This window comes from Mustela lutreola, chromosome 9, assembly GCF_030435805.1.
Source record: "Mustela lutreola isolate mMusLut2 chromosome 9, mMusLut2.pri, whole genome shotgun sequence".
NCBI classification, from domain to species: Eukaryota; Metazoa; Chordata; class Mammalia; order Carnivora; family Mustelidae; genus Mustela; species Mustela lutreola.
Genome location: NC_081298.1, coordinates 107,365,566 through 107,391,200, shown reverse-complemented (window position 1 = coordinate 107,391,200; position 25,635 = coordinate 107,365,566). Strand labels below are relative to the sequence as shown.

General features: G+C 42.5%; 2 gene segments (V, D, J or C); one reads left to right on the top strand and one right to left on the bottom strand.

The window, feature by feature from the left end:
- The first annotated feature begins 4,327 nt into the window (after positions 1–4,327).
- The window catches only part of LOC131807768 (immunoglobulin kappa variable 2-29-like), a 92,385-nt gene continuing 71,077 nt past the window's right edge, over positions 4,328–25,635 (top strand). Inside the window, 2 exon segments of the V gene segment in view lie at positions 4,328–4,406; positions 4,772–5,083. Of these exon segments, the coding sequence occupies positions 4,358–4,406; positions 4,772–5,083 (361 nt within the window).
- Positions 22,391–23,007, bottom strand: LOC131807791 (immunoglobulin kappa variable 3-15-like). The segment is given in 2 exon segments: positions 22,391–22,716; positions 22,923–23,007. Coding segments are annotated over 2 exon segments (366 nt in total).

The window sequence follows — 25,635 nt, the reverse complement described above, 5'->3', positions numbered from 1 at the left end:
GACTCTATACATCCCATAAAGAATGCATGTGAAAATAAAAATAAAATAAAAATGAAAGTGAGGGAATCTAAGGAGAAAGGAGGAACCACTATGAAAAGGCTTGTGCCTCTGGCAGGTGCATCACATGTGCAGGATGGTACAGCAGGAGAGGAAGCAATGATACCCTCAGGAAGGATCTAACCCATGTGTCCCCAGGCAGGTCCACTCTGGAGGACAACTGCAGGGCTGCATCCCACAGGGAGCTAGCTTAGCCTTTTATTCTAATGCATCCAAGTTCCACTCCACCTCTGCCCAATCCTGCATTGTCTTTCCAGAGGTGGTGATGTCAAGAACATTCCCCAGCCAGTGCTGCACATGCTGTATTCGATGTGAGTCTGCTTTCCGGGGAACAATGAGTATGACCAGTCACGTCAGAGAGTAGCACAGACCACATGGTCAGAATAACCTGCACAGGCAGAAGCTGTCCATTTTCCAAAATGCACAGGGACAGAATGATGTCAGAAAGAGAGAATGTGGCAGTAGATAATTGAGCACATCTATTAGAAATTAAGTCAATATGCTGACCCTCAGAGTATTTTGTCTCTCTAACTGGCAAACTCTAGTTCAGGGTTGCTGAAGCCTAAAGTCACAGCTTCTGACTCAATTCTTAGACCAAAGTCAGTTCCTACTCTCAAGCCCATTGACTCAGGGGAAGGCCAGTTCTCAAAGGAAAGACCTTAAGGTTTCACCATAGATGTATTGAGAAAATCTTGCTTCCTTATTTTCCCTAAGGAACTTGTGGCTCAGAATGTGTCCTCTCTGCCCTGAAGAGAGAGCTCTCTGTAAGAAGGACACATGGGGGAAAGCAGTGCTCTGGTGTAGGAGACTAGGGAGCAAACTTTCTGCAGAGAAAAAGAAAATACAAAAACAAAGAAACAATCCATCTCAAATTAAAGCAGTGGAAGAGTCTTTGTTAACTGACAAGAAAGCTGTAGGAGTCCATGAGAATTCCTCAGGACAGAAGATCCATCCCTCACAGGAGACACTATAGGGTTGGGGATGCAAATTGCTACACAGAGTTAAAAGTTTATTAAATAGAGGGATTTGAAGTGGCCTGTGCTCAAAGGGAACTTCTGTCTCACCTTCTCCGATTAGAGTGTGGTGACTGGGGGCCCTGACCAAGGATTACCATCGATACAAGAATAACCTTCACATACGACATAAGATATTGCTCTCATTTCATCAAAGGACTCACATGAATTTTGGTCCTACAAAAGTCATTTAGTTATTTACTTCTTCAAAAAGAACAAAGAAGAGAAATGACAGTATTGGGAAGGAATTCAGATGATGTATATGGAGACCAGGCCTTTGAAATATCTTGATCATTGACTCTCATAAGTGACCTGCTTCACCATGTTCAAAAATAACTAAAAAAGTCAGAAGATCAACACGTTCACATATATATGTGAGCTGCCTGGAGCCAAAATTACTCTCTGTGAGTTCACCCTCTAGTAGGTGAGTATTTGCAGTTCTTTAGAAACGACCCATTTCAGTCACAGGTCCCAAGAATCTACCCAACAGACCTCCTGTTGGAGACCCTCCCTCTGTTGTATGGCAGAGAGAACTTCCATTTGGACTCAGTCCAGACACAGGTATGTTGTCTCTCAACTTTAACAAAGCATTACAAGTTTCTGCTGTTTGGCTCAGAAAATGTATAGATCGAGTCCTACAGAATGTATAATAGCATCACACTATGACCCCAGAATAATGGACTCACATAAACAAAGTAGCAAGAGAATCATCCCAAGGGACACAAATGACACATTGGCTTCCAGTTTTATGAATTCCAAAGGGACTTCCCCTGGCAAAGAGACAAAAGTGCAACAAACCCCCTGTGTATAAGTCACTGCTCCTTAAGATGATGTTGGTCAAGATTAGAGACTCCTAGAGTCCTGGACCTCATGGAGGTTCTTCTTACATCCTTTACAGATGCTGATCATTTCTGTGTGGTGTGCAGTGACCAACATTGATGAAGTCACTTTTATTGTCCAGGGTACAACAAAGTTCCTACATACACAGGAGATAAAGACTCCTCTTAGGAATTAGGAACAGTCTTTCATCAGTCTACAGGTAGTAGAGGAAAATTTCAAAGCCTTCTGTGTCAAGAAAGAAGCTGTAGAAGGTTTTTGCATTTTTTAGGTATTTCAGGGCAAGAAATTATGAGATAAACAACCAAACACAGAAGGAGACTTTTAAAGTTTTCATGTTAAGTTTTGTAGGAAATATTTTTGAAGTTCAACATTTGTAGGAATACGTTGTACAAAAAAATAGTTTCAAAACTGATACACAGTAAATAAACAAGATGGATGAATAATTTTCAACCAAATTTCCACACACTGAGGTTTCACATATGGTGATGGGTAATGTGATTCTGATTTCCTTAGTATATTTAACACACAGTGTTAGATATTGTGATTCTTAATTTAACATGTGTAATGAATAGTTTCCAAACTCATCTTAAGATTTATGATATTATCTTTTATTGTCCATTTTGGTTTTTTCCTGATTTTATTCATTTCCACTGGTTTAACTTTCTGAATCATTCACCAGCTGGATTCATTAGGTGGGCTGGCATGTTCAAGAGTAAGATTCAGGATTGCGTGACTAGCACTCTAAGAAAAGATCAAGGGATAAAACACATGAAAGAGTAAACGAAATGACAACCAGTAACATACAGGACAGGGGCTATTAGTCCTAGTTCTTTCACAACCTGTCATCAGCACCCAAATCCCTCCATTGAGTTCAGGGTTTACTAACACTACCATTGTTACATAGTAATTCTTCTAACTATGGTACAAAATCACACTCTAGGAGGATTTTCTAGAAGATATTCAGATGGAGATTTGTTGTGTAATCTTACCTGGACTGCATGTATTCAGTAACTCTTCAATTCAGTGTGACCTTGGATTTGATTTACCTGGGATCTAACAGAACTACAAATGCTATTCTTGCAGTTTCTCCAGGATTTTGTGTGCCTGACAGTGACTTGAGTTGTTGGGTAATTTGAGGTTGACACAACACTCACCAACACCTGACTAACAACTACATCAGGCTGACACACACAGAAGCATCAGGTTATATCCCAGCCTTAAATGAAGGATGGTTGGTAAACTGATGCCTGGGGCAGCTTAGACCGTGCATCCTGTTCCACAGTGACTGTGGTTCACCAAAGACCTCAGAAAATTTCCATCATGGGTAAGGGTGACGCCAAATTATTAGAAGTTTTATCCCAATACTTGCTATTCTCACCTACAGAATCTCATTTTCAACTATAGACTCAGAACTGTGGGGCTGAACATAAAATCCAGTGAGAGACAACAGCTTCTCACACAGAACTAACAAGGAACGAGACCCCCTAACAGAAATTGGTTACACATGATGAGGAAGCCTCTTTATGGGAAGGGGAAACATTATTCATTCTGTCCATCCACTTAGACAGTGTTGACTTAAGAAATCACTCTGTTTGATATGGTGTGTGTGTGAGTGTGTCCACCTTATCTAATATGTACCATATGGTATGTATGTTCTATCATCTGTGTCTTGCCTACTATCAGTCTCTCTGGGGAGGGAGACAGAACTATGACAGGGTACACAATGCACTGTAACTATCAGTTACCACAAACTTCATACACTGCCTGCCGCATATAGTTCTATCTTCTTTCCTATTCTCTTCTGCAGGACTATGAGTTCTCCTTGTGTAAGTGAGAGATTCTTTTCTACCTGTCAGTTCCTATCACTTTCATCTTCTCATAAAGTAGATAATTGACGAGATCCCAGGGTGAGTTTAATTCATTAATAACTCATTAATACATTGCCTAAGCCATTAACCTGGAAACAGCAGATCCCAGAGACTCCTGATCTCTCTCCAGTTTATCCTGGGATCTGGAGATTGCGGGCTAATCAGCTGGAGTGGGATCTATTTCCTCCTGGACATTAACTGACAGGAATCCAGGCAGGATGGCCATTCACCTGCCAGAAATGGCCTCTGGACATGCATGCCTATATAGTCAGGGTCTCTGGAGCTTTCTCAGAAGGCAGGGCTATGACCACTGTGTCCTGCCACAGATCCTGATTATCACAGAGAGATCCTGTTTCCCACACAGGCAGTAGGGAATTTGTCTCTGTTAGTTTCCCTGCAAACACAGAAGCCATTTTAAGTTAATGCTCTCCCAGGAGAGGGACTTCTTTCCTCTCTGCCAAACACACCACAAGATTTGCATATTGTCCTCTGGGGAGGACCTTACCTTGGAAGTCTGACATAAAGGTCAGCTCTGAACTTGTGTTTACTAACTAGGACTCATCAGTTCAGCATCTCAAAATGAGGTTCCCTTCTCAGCTCCTGGGGCTGCTGATGCTCTGGGTCCCAGGTAAAAGCAGAGGCGGGAGGAGATGGGAGATTGGGGTGGGGAGGGTGAGATGTCTGGGTGCTGTTACTCCCTATCTGTGCCCTGTCCAGGGGTGAGATTGCCCTCTAAGAGGGGAATTTAACTTTGAAATCTATGAAAATTAAGAGAAATTAAAGGGAACAAAGAACAGTGTTTAATGAGATGCTGAAAAATAATTGTGGCCACTTGGTGCCCTGCAATTCTCGGGTAATCCATGGAAACTGGATATATTTACAGTAGGAATCCAATCACAAAATATGATTTAGCCTAATATAAATGAAATCTTAATTCATAATAATGGCTCATAATGTTTCTCCATAACCTGTACTTATCTCTCATTGTTGTAGGATCCAGCGGGGAGGTCGTGCTGACACAGACTCCACTCTCACTGTCAGTCACCCCCGGAGAGCCGGCCTCCATCTCCTGCAGGGCCAGTCAGAGCCTCGTACACAGTAATGGAAACACGTACTTGAGTTGGTACCTGCAGAAGCCAGGCCAGTCCCCACAGGGCCTAATCTACAAGGTTTCCAACCGTTTCACTGGGGTCCCAGACAGGTTCAGTGGCAGCGGATCAGGGACAGATTTCACCCTGAGAATCAGCAGGGTGGAGGCTGACGATGTGGGAGTTTATTACTGTTTTCAAGGTACACATTTTCCTCCCACAGTGGTTCAGCCCCAAACACAAACCACTCTGTTTGGCGGTCCCCACTGGGCACGTGTGTTGTCTGAGTGGGGAGTGGGCACAGCAGAGGCACTGAGCTGTCGTCAGAAGCAGGTGCTGGGGAACTCAGGGCAGTAACATGCAGCTGAGTGCTCTGGACCGGGACTTGGCCCCTGGGTGCCAACAGCCTCAGCGGGGCACAACCAGCTGGGGAAGGAACATGATCAGCCTGTGGACTGAGAAGTGAGCTGGCATGCAGAGCTGCCATTAACCTCAACCTGACACTCCTGGCTTGTGTGTGGGGGTCAGGAACAGGTAGTCAGCATGAGGGTCAGAAACCTGAGGCATATTTGTGGCAACAAATATGATTACATACATTTTGATCTAACTAAGTTTGTGATATTTTCAGTAGGATAATATTTGATATTGTTCATAACTTATTATTGCTTATTTTCACTCTCTGAATTTCTTCTTTCCCAGTTACACTAACTGTCTTTGTGCTGTATTCTTTTGATAACATTCTATACACATTAACCTCAAAGGAAATATGGCTGAGAAGGATTAGTAAACTTTTTCTTCAAGCTCCCAGACTTGTAAACCCATAGCAGGAATAAGCTCCTAATCCTGTAAAGACGATGTCCGTATATAAAGTGAAATGTTACTCTGCCATAAAAAGAATTAAATCTAGCCATTTGGCACAGCATGGATGGACCAATAGGGTATTATGAGGTGAAGTAAGTCCAGAGAAAGGCGAACATCATATGATTGCATTTATATGTAGAAATATGTAGAAATCTGTCTTCCAGATCAAGGTGCTGACTTTGCCATTCAAATTTTAATCCATAGAAAAAAATCTCATGAAGGAGTAAACACTAGATCTCAGTCTATCCTTGTGCTGGAAACAATGCGCATCATTTTTTCCCCAACATATTTTTAACATTAAAAAAAAAAAAAAAAGAAAAGACTTCTAGTGCAAAACCAGGAGCAAAAAGCAGGCAGCTTTAGTCACTAGAAAACATTTTAAATTTGGAAAGAACAGAAAAACAGATTATAAGAGAGAGGCAAACAAAAAATATGAAACACAGGAGAGATAAAACTCACCATATGGACACCTTCTCCCTCAATACTCGCCCTCCAAAGCACTGAGATGCGTAGTAGCCCATGTCTCTTCTAAAAGTGCGCTGAGCTTCTGTGTTTCCCTGTCAGCCTGCTCACCAAGCTTCTGTCGCCCCCTTCTACCTTTTTAGATTTCTAGGCCTGCCTATAAAGTGGAATAACAGTGTCTGAAATCAAGATAGGTAGACTACGTCACTATAGGATCACCCTTTATGGCAGACAAACACCAGCCACAAAGTCTCTCCTGGTTTCTGGAATATTTTAGCTCCCGCCTCCTAGAGCCTCTCACAGCCTGTCACAATTCCTGGTGGTTTCAGTATATGACCTTCCATTACCTGCTCTCTCAGTTGTTTGGCTGATTCTCCTTCAATTGTCTCTTCCCCACCCAGTCTTGATCAGTCACTCTCATGGCCATGCCTTAGGTGCGCCATCAGAAAATCATGACAAGGCGGGGAGGAGTCAAGATGGCGGAGAAGTAGCAGGCTGAGACTAATTCAGCTAGCCGGAGATCAGCTAGATAGCTTATCTAAAGATTGCAAACACCTGAAAATCCATCGGCAGATCGAAGAAAAGAAGAACAGCAATTCTGGAAACAGAAAAACAACCACTTTCTGAAAGGTAGGACTGGCGGAGAAGTGAATCCAAAGCGACGGGAAGATAGACCCCGGGGGGAGGGGCCGGCTCCCGGCAAGCGGCGGAGCAACCGCGCACAAAATCAGGACTTTTAAAAGTCTGTTCCGCTGAGGGACATCGCTCCAGAGGCTAAACCGGGGCGAAGCCCACGCGGGGTCAGCGTGGCCTCAGGTCCTGCAGGGTCACAGAAGGATTGGGGGTGTCTGAGTGTCACAGAGCTTGCGGGTATTGGAACGGGAAAGCCGGCTACAGAGACAGAGCCGACAGTAAGCTCACAGCTCGGGGTGACCTTGAACCGGTCGCAGGCTCGGTGAGCTCGGAGCGCGGCCGGAGGTCAGGCAGACGGGAGTAACTGGGCGCTGTTCTCTGAGGGCGCACTGAGGAGTGGGGCCCTGGGCTCTCGGCTCCTCCGGGCCGGAGACCAGGAGGCCGCCATTTGTATTCCCGTCCTCTGGAACTCTACGGAAAGCGCTCAGGGAACAAAAGCTCCTGAAAGCAAACCCGAGCGGATTACTCACCCCGGCCCCTGATAAGGGCGGTGCAATTCCGCCTGGGGCAAAGACACTTGAGAATCACTACAACAGGCCCCTCCCCCAGATGATCAACAAGAAATCCAGCCGAGATGAAATTCACCTACCAAGGAGTGCGGTTTCAATACCAAGGAGAGCAGCAGAATTCCAGAGGAGGAGATAGCAAAGCACGGAACTCATGCTTTTTCCCTGTGATTTTTTTAGTGTTGCAGTTAATTTAATTTTTTTCTTTTTCATTTTTTGGTTTTTCTCTCGCCTTCTGGTTAAATTCTTTTTTAACTTTTACCTTTTTCTTTTTTAACGTTTTTTAACTAGTATATCTTATATATATTTTTTCTTTTTTATATTCTTATTTGTTTTTTTTTAATTCTTTTCTTTTCTTTTCATTTTTTTTTCTTTCTTCCTTTTTGAACCTCTTTTTATCCCCTTTCTCCCCCCTCACGATTTGGGATCTCTTCTAATTTGGTTAAAGCATATTTTCCTGGGGTTGTTGCCACCCTTTTAGTATTTTACTTGCTCCTTCATATACTCTTATCTGGAAAAATGACAAGACGGAAAAATTCAACACAAAAAAAAGAACAAGAGGCAGTACCGAAGGCTAGGGACCTAATCAATACAGACATTGGTAATATGTCAGATCTAGAGTTCAGAATGACAATTCTCAAGGTTCTAGCCGGGCTCGAAAAAGGCATGGAAGATATTAGAGAAACCATCTCGAGAGATATAAAAGCCCTTTCTGGAGAAATAAAAGAACTAAAATCTAACCAAGTGGAAATCAAAAAAGCTATTAATGAGGTGCAATCAAAAATGGAGGCTCTCGCTGCTAGGATAAATGAGGCAGAAGAAAAAATTAGTGACATAGAAGACCAAATGACAGAGAATAAAGAAGCTGAGCAAAAGAGGGACAAACAAATACTGGACCACGAGGGGAGAATTCGAGAGATAAGTGACACCATAAGATGAAACAACATTAGAATAATTGGGATTCCAGAAGAAGAAGAAAGAGAGAGGGGAGCAGAAGGTATACTGGAGAGAATTATTGGGGAGAATTTCCCCAATATGGCAAAGGGAACGAGCATCATAATTCAGGAGGTTCAGAGAACACCCCTCAAACTCAATAAGAATAGGCCCACACCCCGTCACTGAATAGTAAAATTTACAAGTATCAGTGACAAAGAGAAAATCCTGAAAGCAGCCCGGGAAAAGAAGTCTGTAACATACAATGGTAAAAATATTAGATTGGCAGCTGACTTATCCACAGAGACCTGGCAGGCCAGAAAGAGCTGGCATGATATTTTAAGAGCACTAAACGAGAAAAACATGCAGCCAAGAATACTATATCCAGCTAGGCTATCATTGAAAATAGAAGGAGAGATTAAAAGCTTCCAGGACAAACAAAAACTGAAAGAATTTGCAAACACCAAACCAGCTCTACAGGAAATATTGAAAGGGGTCCTCTAAGCAAAGAGAGAGCCTACAAGTGGTAGATCAGAAAGGAACAGAGACCATATACAGTAACAGTCACCTTACAGGCAATACAATGGCACTAAATTCATATCTCTCAATAGTTACCCTGAATGTTAATGGGCTAAATGCCCCTGTCAAAAGACACACGGTATCAGAGTGGATAAAAAAAAACAAAACCCATCTATATGTTGCTCCCAAGAAGCTCATTTTAAGCCCGAAGACACCTCCAGATTTAAAGTGAGGGGGTGGAAAAGAATTTACCATGCTAATGGACATCAGAAGAAAGCAGGAGTGGCAATCCTTATATCAGATCAATTAGATTTTAAGCCAAAGACTATAATAAGAGATGAGGAAGGACACTATATCATACTCAAAGGGTCTGTCCAACAAGAGATCTAACAATTATAAATATCTATGCCCCCAACGTGGGAGCAGCCAACTATATAAACCAATTAATAACAAAATCAAAGAAACACATCAACAATAATACAATAATAGTAGGGGACTTTAACACTCCCCTCACTGAAATGGACAGATCATCCAAGCAAAAGATCAGCAAGGAAATAAAGGCCTTAAACGACACACTGGACCAGATGGACATCACAGATATATTCAGAACATTTCATCCCAAAGCAGCAGAATACACATTCTTCTCTAGTGCACATGGAACATTCTCCAGAATAGATCACATCCTCGGTCCTAAATCAGGACTCAACCGGTATCAAAAGATTGGGATCATTCCCTGCATATTTTCAGACCACAATGCTCTAAAGCTAGAACTCAACCACAAAAGGAAGTTTGAAAAGAACCCAAATACATGGAGACTAAACAGCATCCTTCTAAAGAATGAATGGGTCAACCAGGAAATTAAAGAATAATTGAAAAAAATCATGGAAACAAATGATAATGAAAATACAACGGTTCAAAATCTGTGGGACACAACAAAGGCAGTCCTGAGAGGAAAATATATAGCGGTACAAGCCTTTCTCAAGAAACAAGAAAGGTCTCAGGTACACAACCTAACCCTACACCTAAAGGAGCTGGAGAAAGAACAAGAAAGAAACCCTAAGCCCAGCAGGAGAAGAGAAATCATAAAGATCAGAGCAGAAATCAATGAAATAGAAACCAAAAAAACAATAGAACAAATCAACGAAAGTAGGAGCTGGTTCTTTGAAAGAATTAATAAAATTGATAAACCCCTGGCCCGACCTATCAAAAAGAAAAGAGAAAGGACCCAAATAAATAAAATCATGAATGAAAGAGGAGAGATCACAACTAACACCAAAGAAATACAAACTATTATAAGAACATACTATGAGCAACTCTACGCCAAAAATTTTGGCAATCTGGAAGAAATGGATGCATTCCTAGAAACATATAAACTGACAACTGAACCAGGAAGAAATAGAAAGCATGAACAGACCCATTAAAAATCTCCAAACAAACAAAAGCCCAGGGCCAGACAGCTTCCCGGGGGAATTCTACCAGACATTTAAAGAACTAATTCCTATTCTCCTGAAACTGTTCCAAAAAATACAAATGGAAGGAAAACTTCCAAACTCATTTTATGAGGCCAGCATCACCTTGATCCCAAAACCAGACAAGGATCACATCGAAAAAGAGAGCTATAGACCAATATCCTTGATGAACACAGACGCGAAAATACTCAACAAAATACTAGCCAATAGGATTCAACAGTACATTAAAAGGATTATTCACCACGACCAAGTGGGATTTATTCCAGGGCTGCAAGGATGGTTCAACATCTGCAAATCAGTCAATGTGATACAACACATCAATAAAAGAAAGAACAAGAACCATATGATACTCTCAATAGATGCTGAAAAAGCATTTGACAAAGTACAGCATCCCTTCCTGATGTAGGGATAGAGGGCACATACCTCAATATCATAAAAGCCATCTATGAAAAGCCCACCACAAATATCATTCTCCATGGAGAAAAACTGAAAGCTTTTCCACTAAGGTCAGGAACACGGCAGGGATGTCCATTATCACCACTGCTATTCAACATAGTACTAGAGGTCCTAGCCTCAGCAATAAGACAACAAAAGGAAATTAAAGGCATCCAAACCGGCAAAGAAGAAGTCAAATTATCACTCTTCACAGATGATATGATACTATATGTGGAAAACCCAAAAGACTCCACTCCAAAACTTCTAGAACTTATACAGGAATTCAGGAAAGTGTCAGGATATAAAATCAATGCACAGAAATCAGTTGCATTTCTCTACACCAACAGCAAGACAGAAGAAAGAGAAATTAAGGAGTCAATCCCATTTACAACTGCACCCCAAACCATAAGATACCTAGGAATAAACCTAACCAAAGAGGCACAGAATCTATACTCATAAAACTATAAAGTACTCATGAAAGAAATGGAGGAAGACACAAAGAAATGGAAAAATGTTCCATGCTCCTGGATTGGAAGAATAAATATTGTGAAAATGTCTATGCTACCTAAAGCAATCTACACATTTAATGCAATTCCTATCAAAGTACCATCCATCTTTATCAAAGAAATGGAACAAATAATTCTAAAATTTATATGGAACCAGAAAAGACCTCGAATAGCCAAAGGGACATTGAAAAAGAAAGCCAAAGTTGGTGGCATCACAATTCCGGACTTCAAGCTCTATTACAAAGCTGTCATCATCAAGACAGCAGGGTACTGGCACAAAAACAGACACATAGATCAATGGAACAGAATAGAGAGCCCAGAAATAGACCCTCAACTCTATGGTCAACTAATCTTCGACAAAGCAGGAAAGAATGTCCAATGGAAAAAAGACAGCCTCTTGAATAAATGGTGTTGGGAAAATTGGACAGCCACGTGCAGAAAAATGAAATTGGACCATTTCCTTACACCACACACAAAAATAGACTCAAAATGGATGAAGGACCTCAATGTGCGAAAGGAATCCATCAAAATCCTTGAGGAGAACACAGGCAGCAACCTCTTCGACCTCAGCCACAGCAACATCTTCCTAGGAACAACGCCAAAGGCAAGGGAAGCAAGGGCAAAAATGAACTATTGGGATTTCATCAAGATCAAAAGCTTTTGCACAGCAAAGGAAACAGTTAACAAAATCAAAGACAACTGACAGAATGGGAGAAGATATTTGCAAACGACATATCAGATAAAGGACTAGTGTCCAGAATCTATAAAGAACTTAGCAAACTCAACACCCAAAGAACACATAATCCAATCAAGAAATGGGCAGAGGACATGAACAGACATTTCTGCAAAGAAGACATCCAGATGGCCAACAGACACATGAAAAAGTGCTCCATATCACTCGGCATCAGGGAAATACAAATCAAAACCACAATGAGATATCACCTCTCACCAGTCAGAATGGCTAAAATCAACAAGTCAGGAAATGACAGATGCTGGCGAGGATGCAGAGAAAGGGGAACCCTCCTACACTGTTGGTGGGAATGCAGGCTGGTGCAGCCACTCTGGAAAACAGCATGGAGGTTCCTCAAAATGTTGAAAATAGAACTGCCCTATGTCCCAGCAATTGCACTATTGGGTATTTACCCTAAAGATACAAACGTAGTGATCCAAAGGGGCACGTGCACCTGAATGTTTATAGCAGCAATGTCCACAATAGCCAAACTATGGAAAGAACCTAGATGTCCATCAACAGATGACTGGATAAAGAAGATGTGGTATATATACACAATGGAATACTATGCAGCCATCAAAAGAAATGAAATTATGCCATTTGCGACAACATGGATGGAACTAGAGCATATCATGCTTAGCGAAATAAGTCAAGCAGAAAAAGACAACTATCATATGATCTCCCTGATATGAGGAAGTGGTGATGCAACATGGGGGCTTAAGTGGGTAGGAGAAGAATCAATGAAACAAGATGGGATGGGGAGGGAGACAAACCATAAGTGACTCTTAATCTCACAAAACAAACTTAGGGTTGCTGGGGGGAGGGGGTTTGGGAGAAGGGGGTGGGATTATGGACATTGGGGAGGGTATGTGCTTTGGTGAGTGCTGTGAAGTGTGTAAACCTGGTGATTCACAGACCTGTAACCCTGGGGATAAAAATATATGTTTATAAAAAATAAAAAATTTAAAAAAAAAAAGCCAAAGTTATTTTTCTTTCCTGTCAGAAACTTTAAAAATTCCTTCAATAAAAATTAAAATAAATCAAAAAATCAAATAATAAATCAAAAAAATAAATTTATTTATTATAACAAAATATATAATATAATATAATATATATTTATTATAATAAAATAAAAATTAAAAATTAAAAATTAAATTTCTTCAATAAAAATCCAAAGTCCAGAGTGATGACAAAAATAATGTGATAGACTCTATACATTCCATAAAGAATGTATGTGAAAATAAAAATTAAAATAAAATAAAAATGAAAGTGAGGGAATCTGAGGAGAAAGGCGGAACGACTATGGAAATACCTGTGCCTCTACAGGTGCATCACGCGTGCATGATGGTACAGCAGGAGAGGAAGCGATGATACCCTCAGGAAGGATCTAACCCATGTGTCCCCAGGCAGGTTCACTCTGGAGGACAACTGCAGGGCTGCATCCCACAGGGAGCTAGCTTAGCCTTTTATTCTAATGCATCCAAGTTCCACTCCACCTCTGCCCAATCCTGCATTGTCTTTCCAGAGGTGGTGATGTCAAGAACATTCCCCAGCCAGTGCTGCACATGCTATATTCGATGTGAGTCTGCTTTCCGGGGAACAATGAGTGTGACCAGTCACGTCAGAGAGTAGCACAGACCACATGGTCAGAATAACCTGCACAGGCAGAAGCTGTCCATTTTCCAAAATGCACAGGGACAGAATGATGTCAGAAAGAGAGAATGTGGCAGTAGGTAATTGAGCACATCTATTAGAAATTAAGTCAATATGCTGACCCTCAGAGTATTTTGTCTCTCTAACTGGCAAACTCTAGTTCAGGGTTGCTGAAGCCTAAAGTCACAGCTTCTGACTCAGTTCTTAAACCCAAGTCAGTTCCTACTCTCAAGCACATTGACTCAGGGAAAGGCCAGTTCTCAAAGGAAAGACCTTAAGGTTTCACCATAGATGTACTGAGAAAATCTTGCTTCCTTATTTTCCCTAAGGAACTTGGGGCTCAGAATGTGTCCTCTCTACCCTGATGAGAGAACTCTCTGTTAGAAGGACACATGGGGGAAAGCAGTGCTCTGGTGTGGGAGACAAGGGAGCAAACTTTCTGCAGAGAAAAAGAAAATACAAAAACAAAGAATCAGTCCATCTCAAATTAAAGCAGTGGAAGAGTATTTGTGAACTGACAAGAAAGCTGTAGGAGTCCATGAGAACTCCTCGGGACAGATGTTCCATCCCTCACAGGAGACACTATGGGGTTGGGGATGCAAATTGCTACACAGAGTTAAAAGTTTATTAAATAGAGGGATTTGAAGTGGCCTGTGCTCAAAGGGAACTTCTGTCTCACTTTCTCCGATTAGAGTGTGGTGACTGGGGGCCCTGACCAAGGATTAGCATCGATACAAGAATAACCTTCACAGGATGTGAGGGCGATCTGGCTGCGACATCTGTCACCCCATTGATCGCCAGGGTTGATTCGGCTGATCTGGCTGGCTAGGCGGGTGTCCCCTTCCTCCCTCACCGCTCCATGTGCGTCCCTCCCGAAGCTGCGCGCTCGGTCGAAGAGGACGACCTTCCCCGATAGAGGAGAGGACCGTTCTTCGGTCAAGGGTATACGAGTAGCTGCGCTCCCCTGCTAGAACCTCCAAACAAGCTCTCAAGAATAACCTTCACATACGACATAAGACATTGCTCTCATGTCTTCAAAGGACTCACATGAATTTCGGTCCTACAAAAGTCATTTAGTTATTTACTTCTTCAAAAAGAACGAAGAAGAGAAATGACAATATTGGGAAGGAATTCAGATGACGTATATGGAGACCAGGCCTTTGAAATATCTTGATCATTGACTCTCATAAGTGACCTGCTTCACAAGGTTCAAAAATAACTAAAAAAGTCAGAAGATCAACACATTCACATATATATGTGAGCTGCCTGGAGCCAAAATTACTCTCTGTGAGGTCATCCTCTAGTGGGTGAGTATTTGCAGTTATTTAGAAACGGTGACCCATTTCAGTCACAGGTCCCAAGAATCTACACAACAGACCTCCTGTTGGAGACCCTCCCTCTGTTGTATGGCAGAGAGAACTTCCATTTGGACTCAGTCCGGACACAGGTATGTTGTCTCTCAACTTCAACAAAGCATTATTAAGTTTCTGCTGTTTGGCTGAGAAAATGTATAGATCGAGTCCTACAGAATGTATAATAGCATCACACTCCCCACCCACACACCCTGACCCCAGAATAATGGACTCACATAAACAAAGTAGCAAGAGAATCATCCCAAGGGACACAAATGACACATTGGCTTCCAGTTTTATGAATTCCAAAGGGACTTCCCCTGGCAAAGAGACAAAAGTGCAACAAACCCTCCCTGTGTAAGTCCTTGCTCCTCGAGGTGATGTTGGTCAAGATTAGAGAATACTAGAGTCCTGGACCCCACCTGGACCTCATGGAGGTTCTTCTTACATCCTTTACAGATGCTGATCATTTCTGTGTGGTGTGCAGTGACCAACATTGATGAAGTCACTTTTATTGTCCAGGGTACAACAAAGTTCCTACATACACAGGAGATAAAGACTCCTCTTAGGAATTAGGAACAGTCTTTCATCAGTCTACAGGTAGTAGAGGAAAATTTCAAAGCCTTCTGTGTCAAGAAAGAAGCTGTGGAAGGTTTTTGCATTTTTTAGGTATTTCAGGGCAAGAAATTATGAGATAAACAACCAAACACAGAAGGAGACTTTTAAAGTTTTCATGTTAAGTTTTGTAGGAAATATTTTTGAAGTTCAACATTTGTAGGAATACATTGTACAAAAAATAGTTTCAAAACTGATACACAGTAAATAAACAAGATGGATGAATAATTTTCAACCAAATTTCCACACACTGAGGTTTCACATATGGTGATGGGTAATGTGATTCTGATTTCCTTAGTATATTTAACACACAGTGTTAGATATTGTGATTCTTAATTTAACATGTGTAATGAATAGTTTCCAAACTCAAGATTTATGATATTATCTTTTATTGTCCATTTTGGTTTTTTCCTGATTTTATTCATTTCCACTGGTTTAACTTTCTGAATCATTCACCAGCTGGATTCATTAGGTGGGCTGGCTGAATCATTCACCAGCTGGATTCATTAGGTGGGCTGGCATGTTCAAGAGTAAGATTCAGGATTGTGTGGCTAGCACTCTAAGAAAAGATCAAGGGATAAAACCGATGAAAGAGTAAACAAAATGACAACCAGTAACATACAGGACAGGGGCTATTAGTCCTAGTTCTTTCACAACCTGTCATCAGCACCCAAATCCCTCCATTGAGTTCAGGGCTTACTAACACTACCATTGTTAAATAGTAATTCTTCTAACTATGGTACAAAATCACACTCTAGGAGGATTTTCTAGAAGATATTCAGATGGAGATTTGTTGTATAATCTTGCCTGGACTTGCATGTATTCAGTAACTCTTCAATTCAGTGTGACCTTGGATTTGATTTACCTGAGATCTAACAGAACTACAAATGCTATTCCTGCAGTTTCTCCAGGATTTTGTATGCCCGCAGTGACTTGAGTTGTTGGGTAATTTGAGGTTGACACAACACTCACCAACACCTGACTAACAACTACATCAGGCTGACACACACAGAAGCATCAGGTTATATCCCAGCCTTAAATGAAGGATGGTTGGTAAACTGATGCCTGGGGCAGCTTAGACCGTGCATCCTGTTCCACAGTGACTGTGGTTCACCAAAGACCTCAGAAAATTTCCATCATGGGTAAGGGTGACGCCAAATTATTAGAAGTTTTATCCCAATACTTGCTATTCTCACCTACAGAATCTCATTTTCAACTATAGACTCAGAACTGTGGGGCTGAACATAAAATCCAGTGAGAGACAACAGCTTCTCACACAGAACTAACAAGGAACGAGACCCCCTAACAGAAATTGGTTACACATGATGAGGAAGCCTCTGTATGGGAAGGGGAAACATTATTCATTCTGTCCATCCACTTAGACAGTGTTGACTTAAGAAATCACTCTGTTTGATATGGTGTGTGTGTGAGTGTGTCCACCTTATCTAATATGTACCATATGGTATGTATGTTCTATCATCTGTGTCTTGCCTACTATCAGTCTCTCTGGGGACACAATGCACTGTAACAATCAGTTACCACATACTTCATACATTGCCTGAAGCTTATAATTCTGTCTTCTTTCCTATTTTCTTCTGCAGGATTATGAGTTCTCCTTGTGTAAGTGAGAGATTCTTTTCTACCTGTCAAGCTCCTCTCACTTTCATGTTCTCAAAGAGTAGATAATTCATGAGGTCCCAAGGTGAGTTTAATTCATTAATAACTCATTAATAAATTGCCTAAGCCATTAACCTGGAAACAGCAGATCCCAGAGACTCCTGATCTCTCTCCAGTTTATCCTGGGATCTGGAGATTGCGGGCTAATCAGCTGGAGTGGGATCTGTTTCCTCCTGGACATTAACTGACAGGAATCCAGGCAGGATGGCCATTCACCTGCCAGAAATGGCCTTTGGACATGCATGCCTATATAGTCAGGGTCTCTGGAGCTTTCTCAGAAGGCAGGGCTATGACCACTGTGTCCTGCCACAGATCCTGATTATCACAGAGATCCTGTTTCCCACACAGGCAGTAGGGAATTTGTCTTTGTTAGTTTCCCTGCAAACACAGAAGCCATTTTAAGTTAATGCTCTCCCAGGAGAGGGACCTCTTTCCTCTCTGCCACACACACCACAAGATTTGCATATTGTCCTCTGGGGAGGACCTTACCTTGGAAGTCTGACATAAAGGTCAGCTCTGAGCTTGTGTTTACTTACTAGGACTCATCAGTTCAGCATCTCAAAATGAGGTTCCCTTCTCAGCTCCTGGGGCTGCTGATGCTCTGGGTCCCAGGTAAAAGCAGAGGAGGGAGGAGATGGGAGATTGGGGTGGGGAGGGTGAGCTGTCTGGGTGCTGTTACTCCCTTTCTGTACTCTGTCCAGCGGTGAGATTGCCCTCTATGAGGGGAATTTAACTTTGAAATCCATGAAAATTATGAGACATTAAAGGGAACAAAGAACAGTGTTTTAGTGAGATGCTGAAAAAAAAAAAAATCGTGGCCACTCGGTGCCCTGCAATTCTCGGGTTATCCATGGAACTGGGTAAGGGTGATGCCAAATTATTAGAGTTTATTTCTATTTACAGTAGGAATCCAATCACAAAATATTATTTAGCCTAATATAAATGAAATTGTAATTCATAATAATGGCTCATAATGTTTCTCCATAACCTGTACTTATCTCTCATTGTTGTAGGATCCAGCGGAGAGGTCGTGCTGACACAGACCCCACTCTCACTGTCAGTCACCCCCGGGGAGCCAGTCTCCATCTCCTGCAGGGCCAGTCAGAGCCTCGTACACAGTAATGGAAACACGTACTTGAGTTGGTTCCGGCAAAAGCCAGGCCAGTCCCCACAGCTCCTGATCTACAAGGTTTCCAACCGTTTCACTGGGGTCCCAGACAGGTTCAGTGGCAGCGGATCAGGAACAGATTTCACCCTGAGAATCAGCAAGGTGGAGGCTGATGATGTGGGAGTTTATTACTGTTATCAAGGTACACATGATCCTCCCACAGTGGTTCAGCCCCGAACACAAACCTCTCTGTTTGGCGGTCCCCACTGGGCACGTGTGTTGCCTGAGCAGGGAGCCGGCACAGCAGAGGCTCCGAGCTGGTGTCAGAGGCAGGTGCTGGGGAACTCAAGGGCAGTAACGTGCAGCTGAGTGCTCTGGACCAGGTCCTGGCCCCTTGGCAGCAATAGTCTCAGCGGGGCACAACCAGCTGTGGAAGGGACATGATCAGCCTGTGGGCTGAGCAGTGAGCTGGCAGGCAGAGCTGCCATGAACCTCAACCTGACACTCCTGGCTTGTGTGTGGGGGTCAGGAACAGGTAGCCTGAGGGTCAGAAACCGGAGGCATATTTGTGGCAACACAATTACATACAGTTTTGATCTAACAAAGCTTGTGATATTTTCAGTAGGATAATATTTTATGTTGTTCATAACTTATTATTGCTTATTTTCCCAATCTCTGAATTTCTTCTTTCCCAGTTACACTAACTGTCTTTGTGCTGTATTCTTTTGATAACATTCTATGCACATTAACCTCAAAGGAAATATGGCTGAGAATGATTAGTAAACTTTTTCTTCAAGCTCCCAGACTTGTAAACCCATAGCAGGAATAAACTCCTAATCCTGTAAAGATGATGTCCATATATACAATGAAATGTTACTATGCATAAAAATAATGAAATCTAGCCATTTGGCACAGCATGGATAGACCAATAGGGTATTATGAGGTGAAGTAAGTCCAGAAAAAGTCAAATATCATATGATTGCGTTTATATGTAGAAAGATGTAGAAATATGTAGATCCATCCAGATCAAGGTCCTGACTTTGCCATTCAAATTTTAATCCATAAAAAAAAATCTCATGAAGGAGTAAACACTAGATCTCAGTCTATCCTTGTGCTGGAAACAATGCGCATCATTTTTCCCCAACATATTTTTAACATTAAAAAAAAAAAAAAAGACTTCTAGTGCAAAACCAGGAACAAAAAGCAGGCTGCTTTAGTCACTAGAAAACATTTTAAATTTGGAAAGAACAGAAAAACAGATTATAAGAAAGAGGGAAACAAAAAATATGAAACACAGGAGAGAGAAAACTCACCACCTGGACACCTGCTCCCTCAATACTCGCCCTCCAAACCACTGAGATGCGCAGTAGCCCATGTCTCTTCTAAAAGTGCCCTGAGCTTCTGTGTTTCCCTGGCAGCCTGCTCACTGAGCTTCTGTCGCCCCCTTCTGCCTCTTCTAGACTTCTAGGCCTGCCTATAAAGTGGAATAACAGTGTTTGAAATCAAGATAGGTAGACTACACCACTCTAGGATCACCCCTTATGGCAGACAAACACCAGCCACAAAGTCTCTCCTGGTTTCTGGAATATTTTAGCTCCCGCCTCCTAGAGCCTCTCACAGCCTGGTGGTTTCAGTATATGACCTTCCATTACCTGCTCTCTCAGTTGTTTGGCTGATTCTCCTCCAATTGTATCTTCCCCACCCAGTCTTGATCATCACTCTCATGGCCATGCCTTAGGTGCGCCATCAGAAAATCATGACAAGTTCTCCACCATTACAATGCTGAGCATATCAGGGGCGCCTGGGTAGCTCAGTCAGTTGAGCCTCTGCGTTAAGCTCAGGCCATGATCCTGGGGTCCTGGGATGGAGCCCTGCTCAGCGGGGAGTCTGCTTCTCTCTCTCCCTTTGCCGCTCCCCCTGCTCATGAGCTCCGGTATGCTTGCTCTCTCTCTCTCTCTCTCTCTCTCTCAAATAAATAAATAAATAAATAATGGGTTTTTTTTTAAATGTTGAGTATCTCATCCTTGACCCATTCTAAGAACTCTGCAGCACAATCCACTGGGTATGCCACTGCCAATAATTTCTGGCTTTCATTACAGTAAGACCTGAAATCTATAGGAAAAATATATGATGTGTTTCCATAGAATATTTGACATCTCTGTAGTGTACCTTTCCAGGTTATCAGGGTCCAACCCTGGTCATTATCTTTGAGCTATCTTGCAACTTTATATAAACTGTTGGTAACTGATAGATGGATGATTCTGTACTGCCTGGTAGTGACTTAGTTGACACCTTACTTCACCTTGGAGAACCAGCTTGCCTTTCTCTGCACTTCGTTCCTTTACTCCATATATATCTGTGTCTTAGACTTTTCCTATGAACCAGTTACATCTTCCTAGTTCCCTCATAGCATATGAGTAAAATAATTCAACATGTGTTCATCATTACTATCTCTCAATGAGAGTCATAATTTTACTGTTTTCTGAAAATTAACTTTTAGTGAATCTATTGGCCTTCCTATATTTTCTTGTCTTTAAGCCCTTCATGTCTCATTTCCCTCCTTCCTCAGCTGAAATCCATGATCCTTCTTTATAACAACCCCCTATACGCAAGATCTTCCTCAGCCTTCCATTGTTTCATTTCATGTAGCAAAATCCCAAACCTCCACATGCCTCCTGGATAAAAACACACAGCAATCCCGACGGCTCCAACTTTGATTCATGACTGCTCACCTCCTGAGGCCCTTCACCCTGCCCCACAATCATACTTCACTTCCCTGGTCTCATCAGTCTTCACATTTTCTCTTTCCTTTCTCAGGTTCTAACAGCTCCTCCTCCATCCTCACTTAAAGCCAAGTATGCCATTTCCTATTTCCTAGGTCAAGATGGTCAGCCCCACCCCCCCACACACACACACACAGAAATGCCAAAGAGGAAGGAAATCTGAGCCTTTCTACATCAGGAGCACCAGCCCGCCAACTTTAAGTACACAAGCAAGCCAGCCAAGATCAATCAAGATCAATCAAATCTGGGCCCATATTAACAGAACAGGGCAGTCAACCAATAAACATGAGAGCTACAAATATGCTACCATTTTAAGTCATTTAAGTATTTTGTGGGTGCTTTATCAAATGATGATAGCTAACTAATACATCATCTGATTTTAAGCTTCTGCTCACTCTTACTCACTTATTCCCTTACTCTTCTATTCCCTTTCTTCCTTCACTTTTCTTTATAGCCCCTCCAACAGAACACAGTAAATGTTTACTGATGTCGTTGATTTTCGCCTGGCTCTCCCAGCTGGGGCAAAAGCAGATGTCTTTGCTCTGGACTCAGAGGAAGCCCTCAGAAAACATACCTTGAATGAGAGAAATGGATCCTTTAACAGTGATCCTTGAAGTAGATTTCTAATTATTAAGAGAAGCTGTTTTGTAGGTAAAGGCATTTAGAGCACATTGACCAGGTTTACTGCTATCTTTCCCAAAGCTAAAGTGCATCAACCCATATATTTCAGAAGGAGGTGAGGAAATAATACTAAGATGCTCAGAATGTCTCCATATTCACAAAGACTGGGACATGCTCATTTACATGGGACTCAAGTTATGGCACACTTAGAGCCCTGATTTCCTTCAGTCACAAGATTACACCTGAATGCCCAAGGGAAGACTTTAAAGAAAAAGGTGACAAGTGGTGAAAAAAGGTGCTGAGGCACAGCATCCCGTGTTCCTAAAGTGACAGGGTTGAAGAGTGAGGGAATCAGAGCACCTGGGTGGCTCAGTCTGTTGATCGTCTGACTCTTGGTTTTGGCTCAGGTCATGATCTCAGGCATGTGAGACAGAGCAGGCATCAAGTCCCCGTCATTTTCTGCTGGGCCTTACAAGCCTTGCAAGCAGTAAGTCAGGAGAAGTGACTTCTCAAGCAGATAGGGGAACAGACAGTTTCAGGGTTGAGCGGGAAATAAGCAGCTGGTGCAGCAGAGCCTCCCTGACCCGTGGCCCCAGGGAGCAGTTTGTGTTCAAGGCTGAAGCACTGTGGGTGGATAGTTTTTATACTGCTGGCAATAATAGCTTCCCACATCTTCGGCCTGGAGGTTGCTGATGGTGAGGGTGAAGTCTGTCCCAGACCCACTGCCGCTGAACCAGTCTGGGATGCCCGTGGCCCTGCTGGATGCATCATAGATGAGGAGCCTGGGAGCCTTCCCAGGTTTCTGCTGGTACCAGGCTACATATTTGCTAACACTCTGACTGGCTCTGCAGTTCATGGTGACCCGCTGACCTGGAGACACAGCCAGGGAGCCTGGAGACTGAGTCATCGTGATGTCTCCATGGGCACCTGCAATCAGAAAAATGGTGATACAGACACACTTTATCCCAGTCACGCTGAAATATATCATTGCAAACGTGCTTCCTAATGGTACCACATGGCAGTACATCATTGGGTCTATTTTAGAAATAACCAGTGTTTCTCATTATATATCTTTAAAAGTTGATTAAAATGACACTATTCCAGAAGGATTTTGGCACTTTTCAGCTTCTCACCTGAGACCCACAGCAACAAGGACAGGAGGACCTGCCTCTGTGACGCCATCTTGCTGCCCCTGCCTGCCTGACGCAGCTCAGCTCACATAGCAAAGGCTCTTTTTATACAGCCTGAGCCCATGGTCTGGGCCTGCAGGGGCTTATGCAAAGCAGTCAGGGAGAACAGAAGCAAATCTCACAAGCAGTGGGTTGTGAAAGTGCCCAGCTGAAATGTAAGGAGCCAAAACTAACTCCAAAATAGAGTTGTATGACAGGAACACACAAAAGTCAACTTAGAAGCTCTGAGAACAACTTAGTTCTAAAAATGACAAACTGCTACAAGATCGAATGAAGAGCTTCCATTTTCAATTTAAAAATGTCTTTAAATGGGTTCAGTTTCCAGAAATGATGACATTGGCTCTTCATATCAAAAACTGTGGTAAGGAGCACCTGGGTGGCCAGTGGGTTAAACCTCTGCCTTTCGCTCAGATCATGATCTCAGGGTCCTGGGATCAAGCCCTGCATCAGACTCTCTGCTCAGTGGAAAGCCTGCTTCCCTTGCTCTCTCTGCCTGCCTCTCTGCCTACTTGTGATCTCTGTCAAATAAATAAATAAATTTTTTTAAAATGTGGTAAAATAACAAAATATGCTGGGAAACAAATAATGGGAGACAGGGAGGGGCAAAAGAATTGGAAGACACAAAAAGAAAGTGGAGAACTTTGGGTCCAACTTTTTATAAAAACTCTGACTGGAAAACATCGAGCTCTGAAGCCATTTTTCCCCTGCAGATGGGTAAGGATGAGGTAAAAACTTGACCTTGGGTCCTGGAGCTGTGCAAGGGCCAGAGAGGTGGGATAGATGGGAGACAGGCCCAGAATTTCCTCACTCGAGGAGACATGTGGGACCTTCATTGGACCTAGGGGAAGTCTGAACCCTGATTTTCAGTTATTCTATCTTTTCAGTTCAATATTTCTGTTTTGTGTTGAATTAACTAATGAATGAAATCTAGTTGCCTTCAAGAAATTTCAGTTCCCTCCAGTGAATTGAGAAGTCAGCACAGGGTTGCTTGGGTACCATATAAACTTCCCTGCACCTGTTCCTCGTCCTGCTGTTTCTTCTTAAACAGAGGGAAGGGGCAGGGGTGCATTCCCTTAAGACGCAGAGCATGTAGTTCCCATGAGGAGGGCAGAGGCTGTGGAGGCTTCGGGCGCACTGCAAGTCCAGCTACAAAACTTCCGCCATCTTTCCTCTGAGGCTTCCTCTGTCACATGGCAGGCACCCTGGCTGTTCCGAATTTCGCTGTGGCTGCTGCACGGCTTCGTGACATGAGCCATTTCCTAAGACCCAGGTAGAGCCTGAATCATGTAGATCCTACCTGGGGAGCCACATGTCACCCTCACAAAGGGTCGATTCTCCCAAAACTCCACCCCTCAATTTGCCCCTGTTGATGGTTAATTTTATGTGTCAACGGAAGTAGGCCAGGGCAACCAGTGGAGTGGTCAATGTCCATTTAGATGTTGCTGCCAAGGTATTTTTTAGTGTGATGAACATCTACACAGTAGCCCTTATCACAACACAGAGTCCCCATCTGTGCTGAACAAAAGATTGACCACAGGTCTGTTTCGGCTTCAAAAAGGAAAGAAAACTTTATTATTATAGAAAAACCAATAGAAACAGAAGGGAAAAGGAATCTACACATATAGGAAGGGAATAGTAGGCAACAAATGAGAATAAGGCCACTTGACCTCATATGAGGTACTTACAACACCCCACCTCACCAGCTGGGGAAGTCCCGTGGAGACACATAGGCAGGAGTCCAGACTGAGAGGCCTGGGCGGAGGTCCTTCCCTCAGGGGACACTTCCAATGGACCATCCCCACAAGAGCCATAAATTAATGGGGCAAATAATAGGGTTTGAAATTAAACATTTTTTCACCTATGTGCAGTTTGGAGCAAGCTGCATGTCCACATTATCATGTTTCTGTATTTTCAGGGAGCCTAAGCTATGTGCATCTTCCTCCCCTCCTGGATCCCATTCCGGGAGCCAGCTCTGCCTGGAGCAGGAGGGGATTGGAGACAAGGCTGTAGCTCTTGGCATCCAGAACAGAAGGGCTGTACCTAGAGGACGATATCCCTTATGAACACAGAGGCAAAAATTTTCCACAAAATATTAGCAAACCAAATTCAACAATACATTAAAAGGATTATATACCATGATCAAGAAGGATTTAGTCAAGAGATACAAGGATGGTTCAATATCTATAAGTCAACATGCATAATATGTCACATTAACAAAATTAAGGGTAAAAATCTTGAGATTGTCTCAACAGATGCAGAAAAAGTATTTGATAACATTCAGTATCTATTTATTAAAAAAAAAAAAAAAAGAAATACCAAAGGTTATAGAGGATATGGAGAAAGAAGATATGGAAAGGATAAGGAGAAACACTCTCAGGTGTTGTTGGGGATGTAAACTGGGGCAGCCACTATGGAAAACAGTATGGAGTTTCCTCAGAAACATATAAATAGAAATGCCCTATGATCCAGCTATTCCACTTCTGGGTCTTTGAAAAAATACATGCACCACTGCGTCCATTGCAGCATTATTTAAAACAGCCACGATACAGAAACAACCTAAGTGTCCATTGATGGATAAATGGATAAAGAAGCCGTGTTATACATGTGTACGCGCACAATGAAATACTACTCATCCATGAAAGGGAAGGGAATCGTG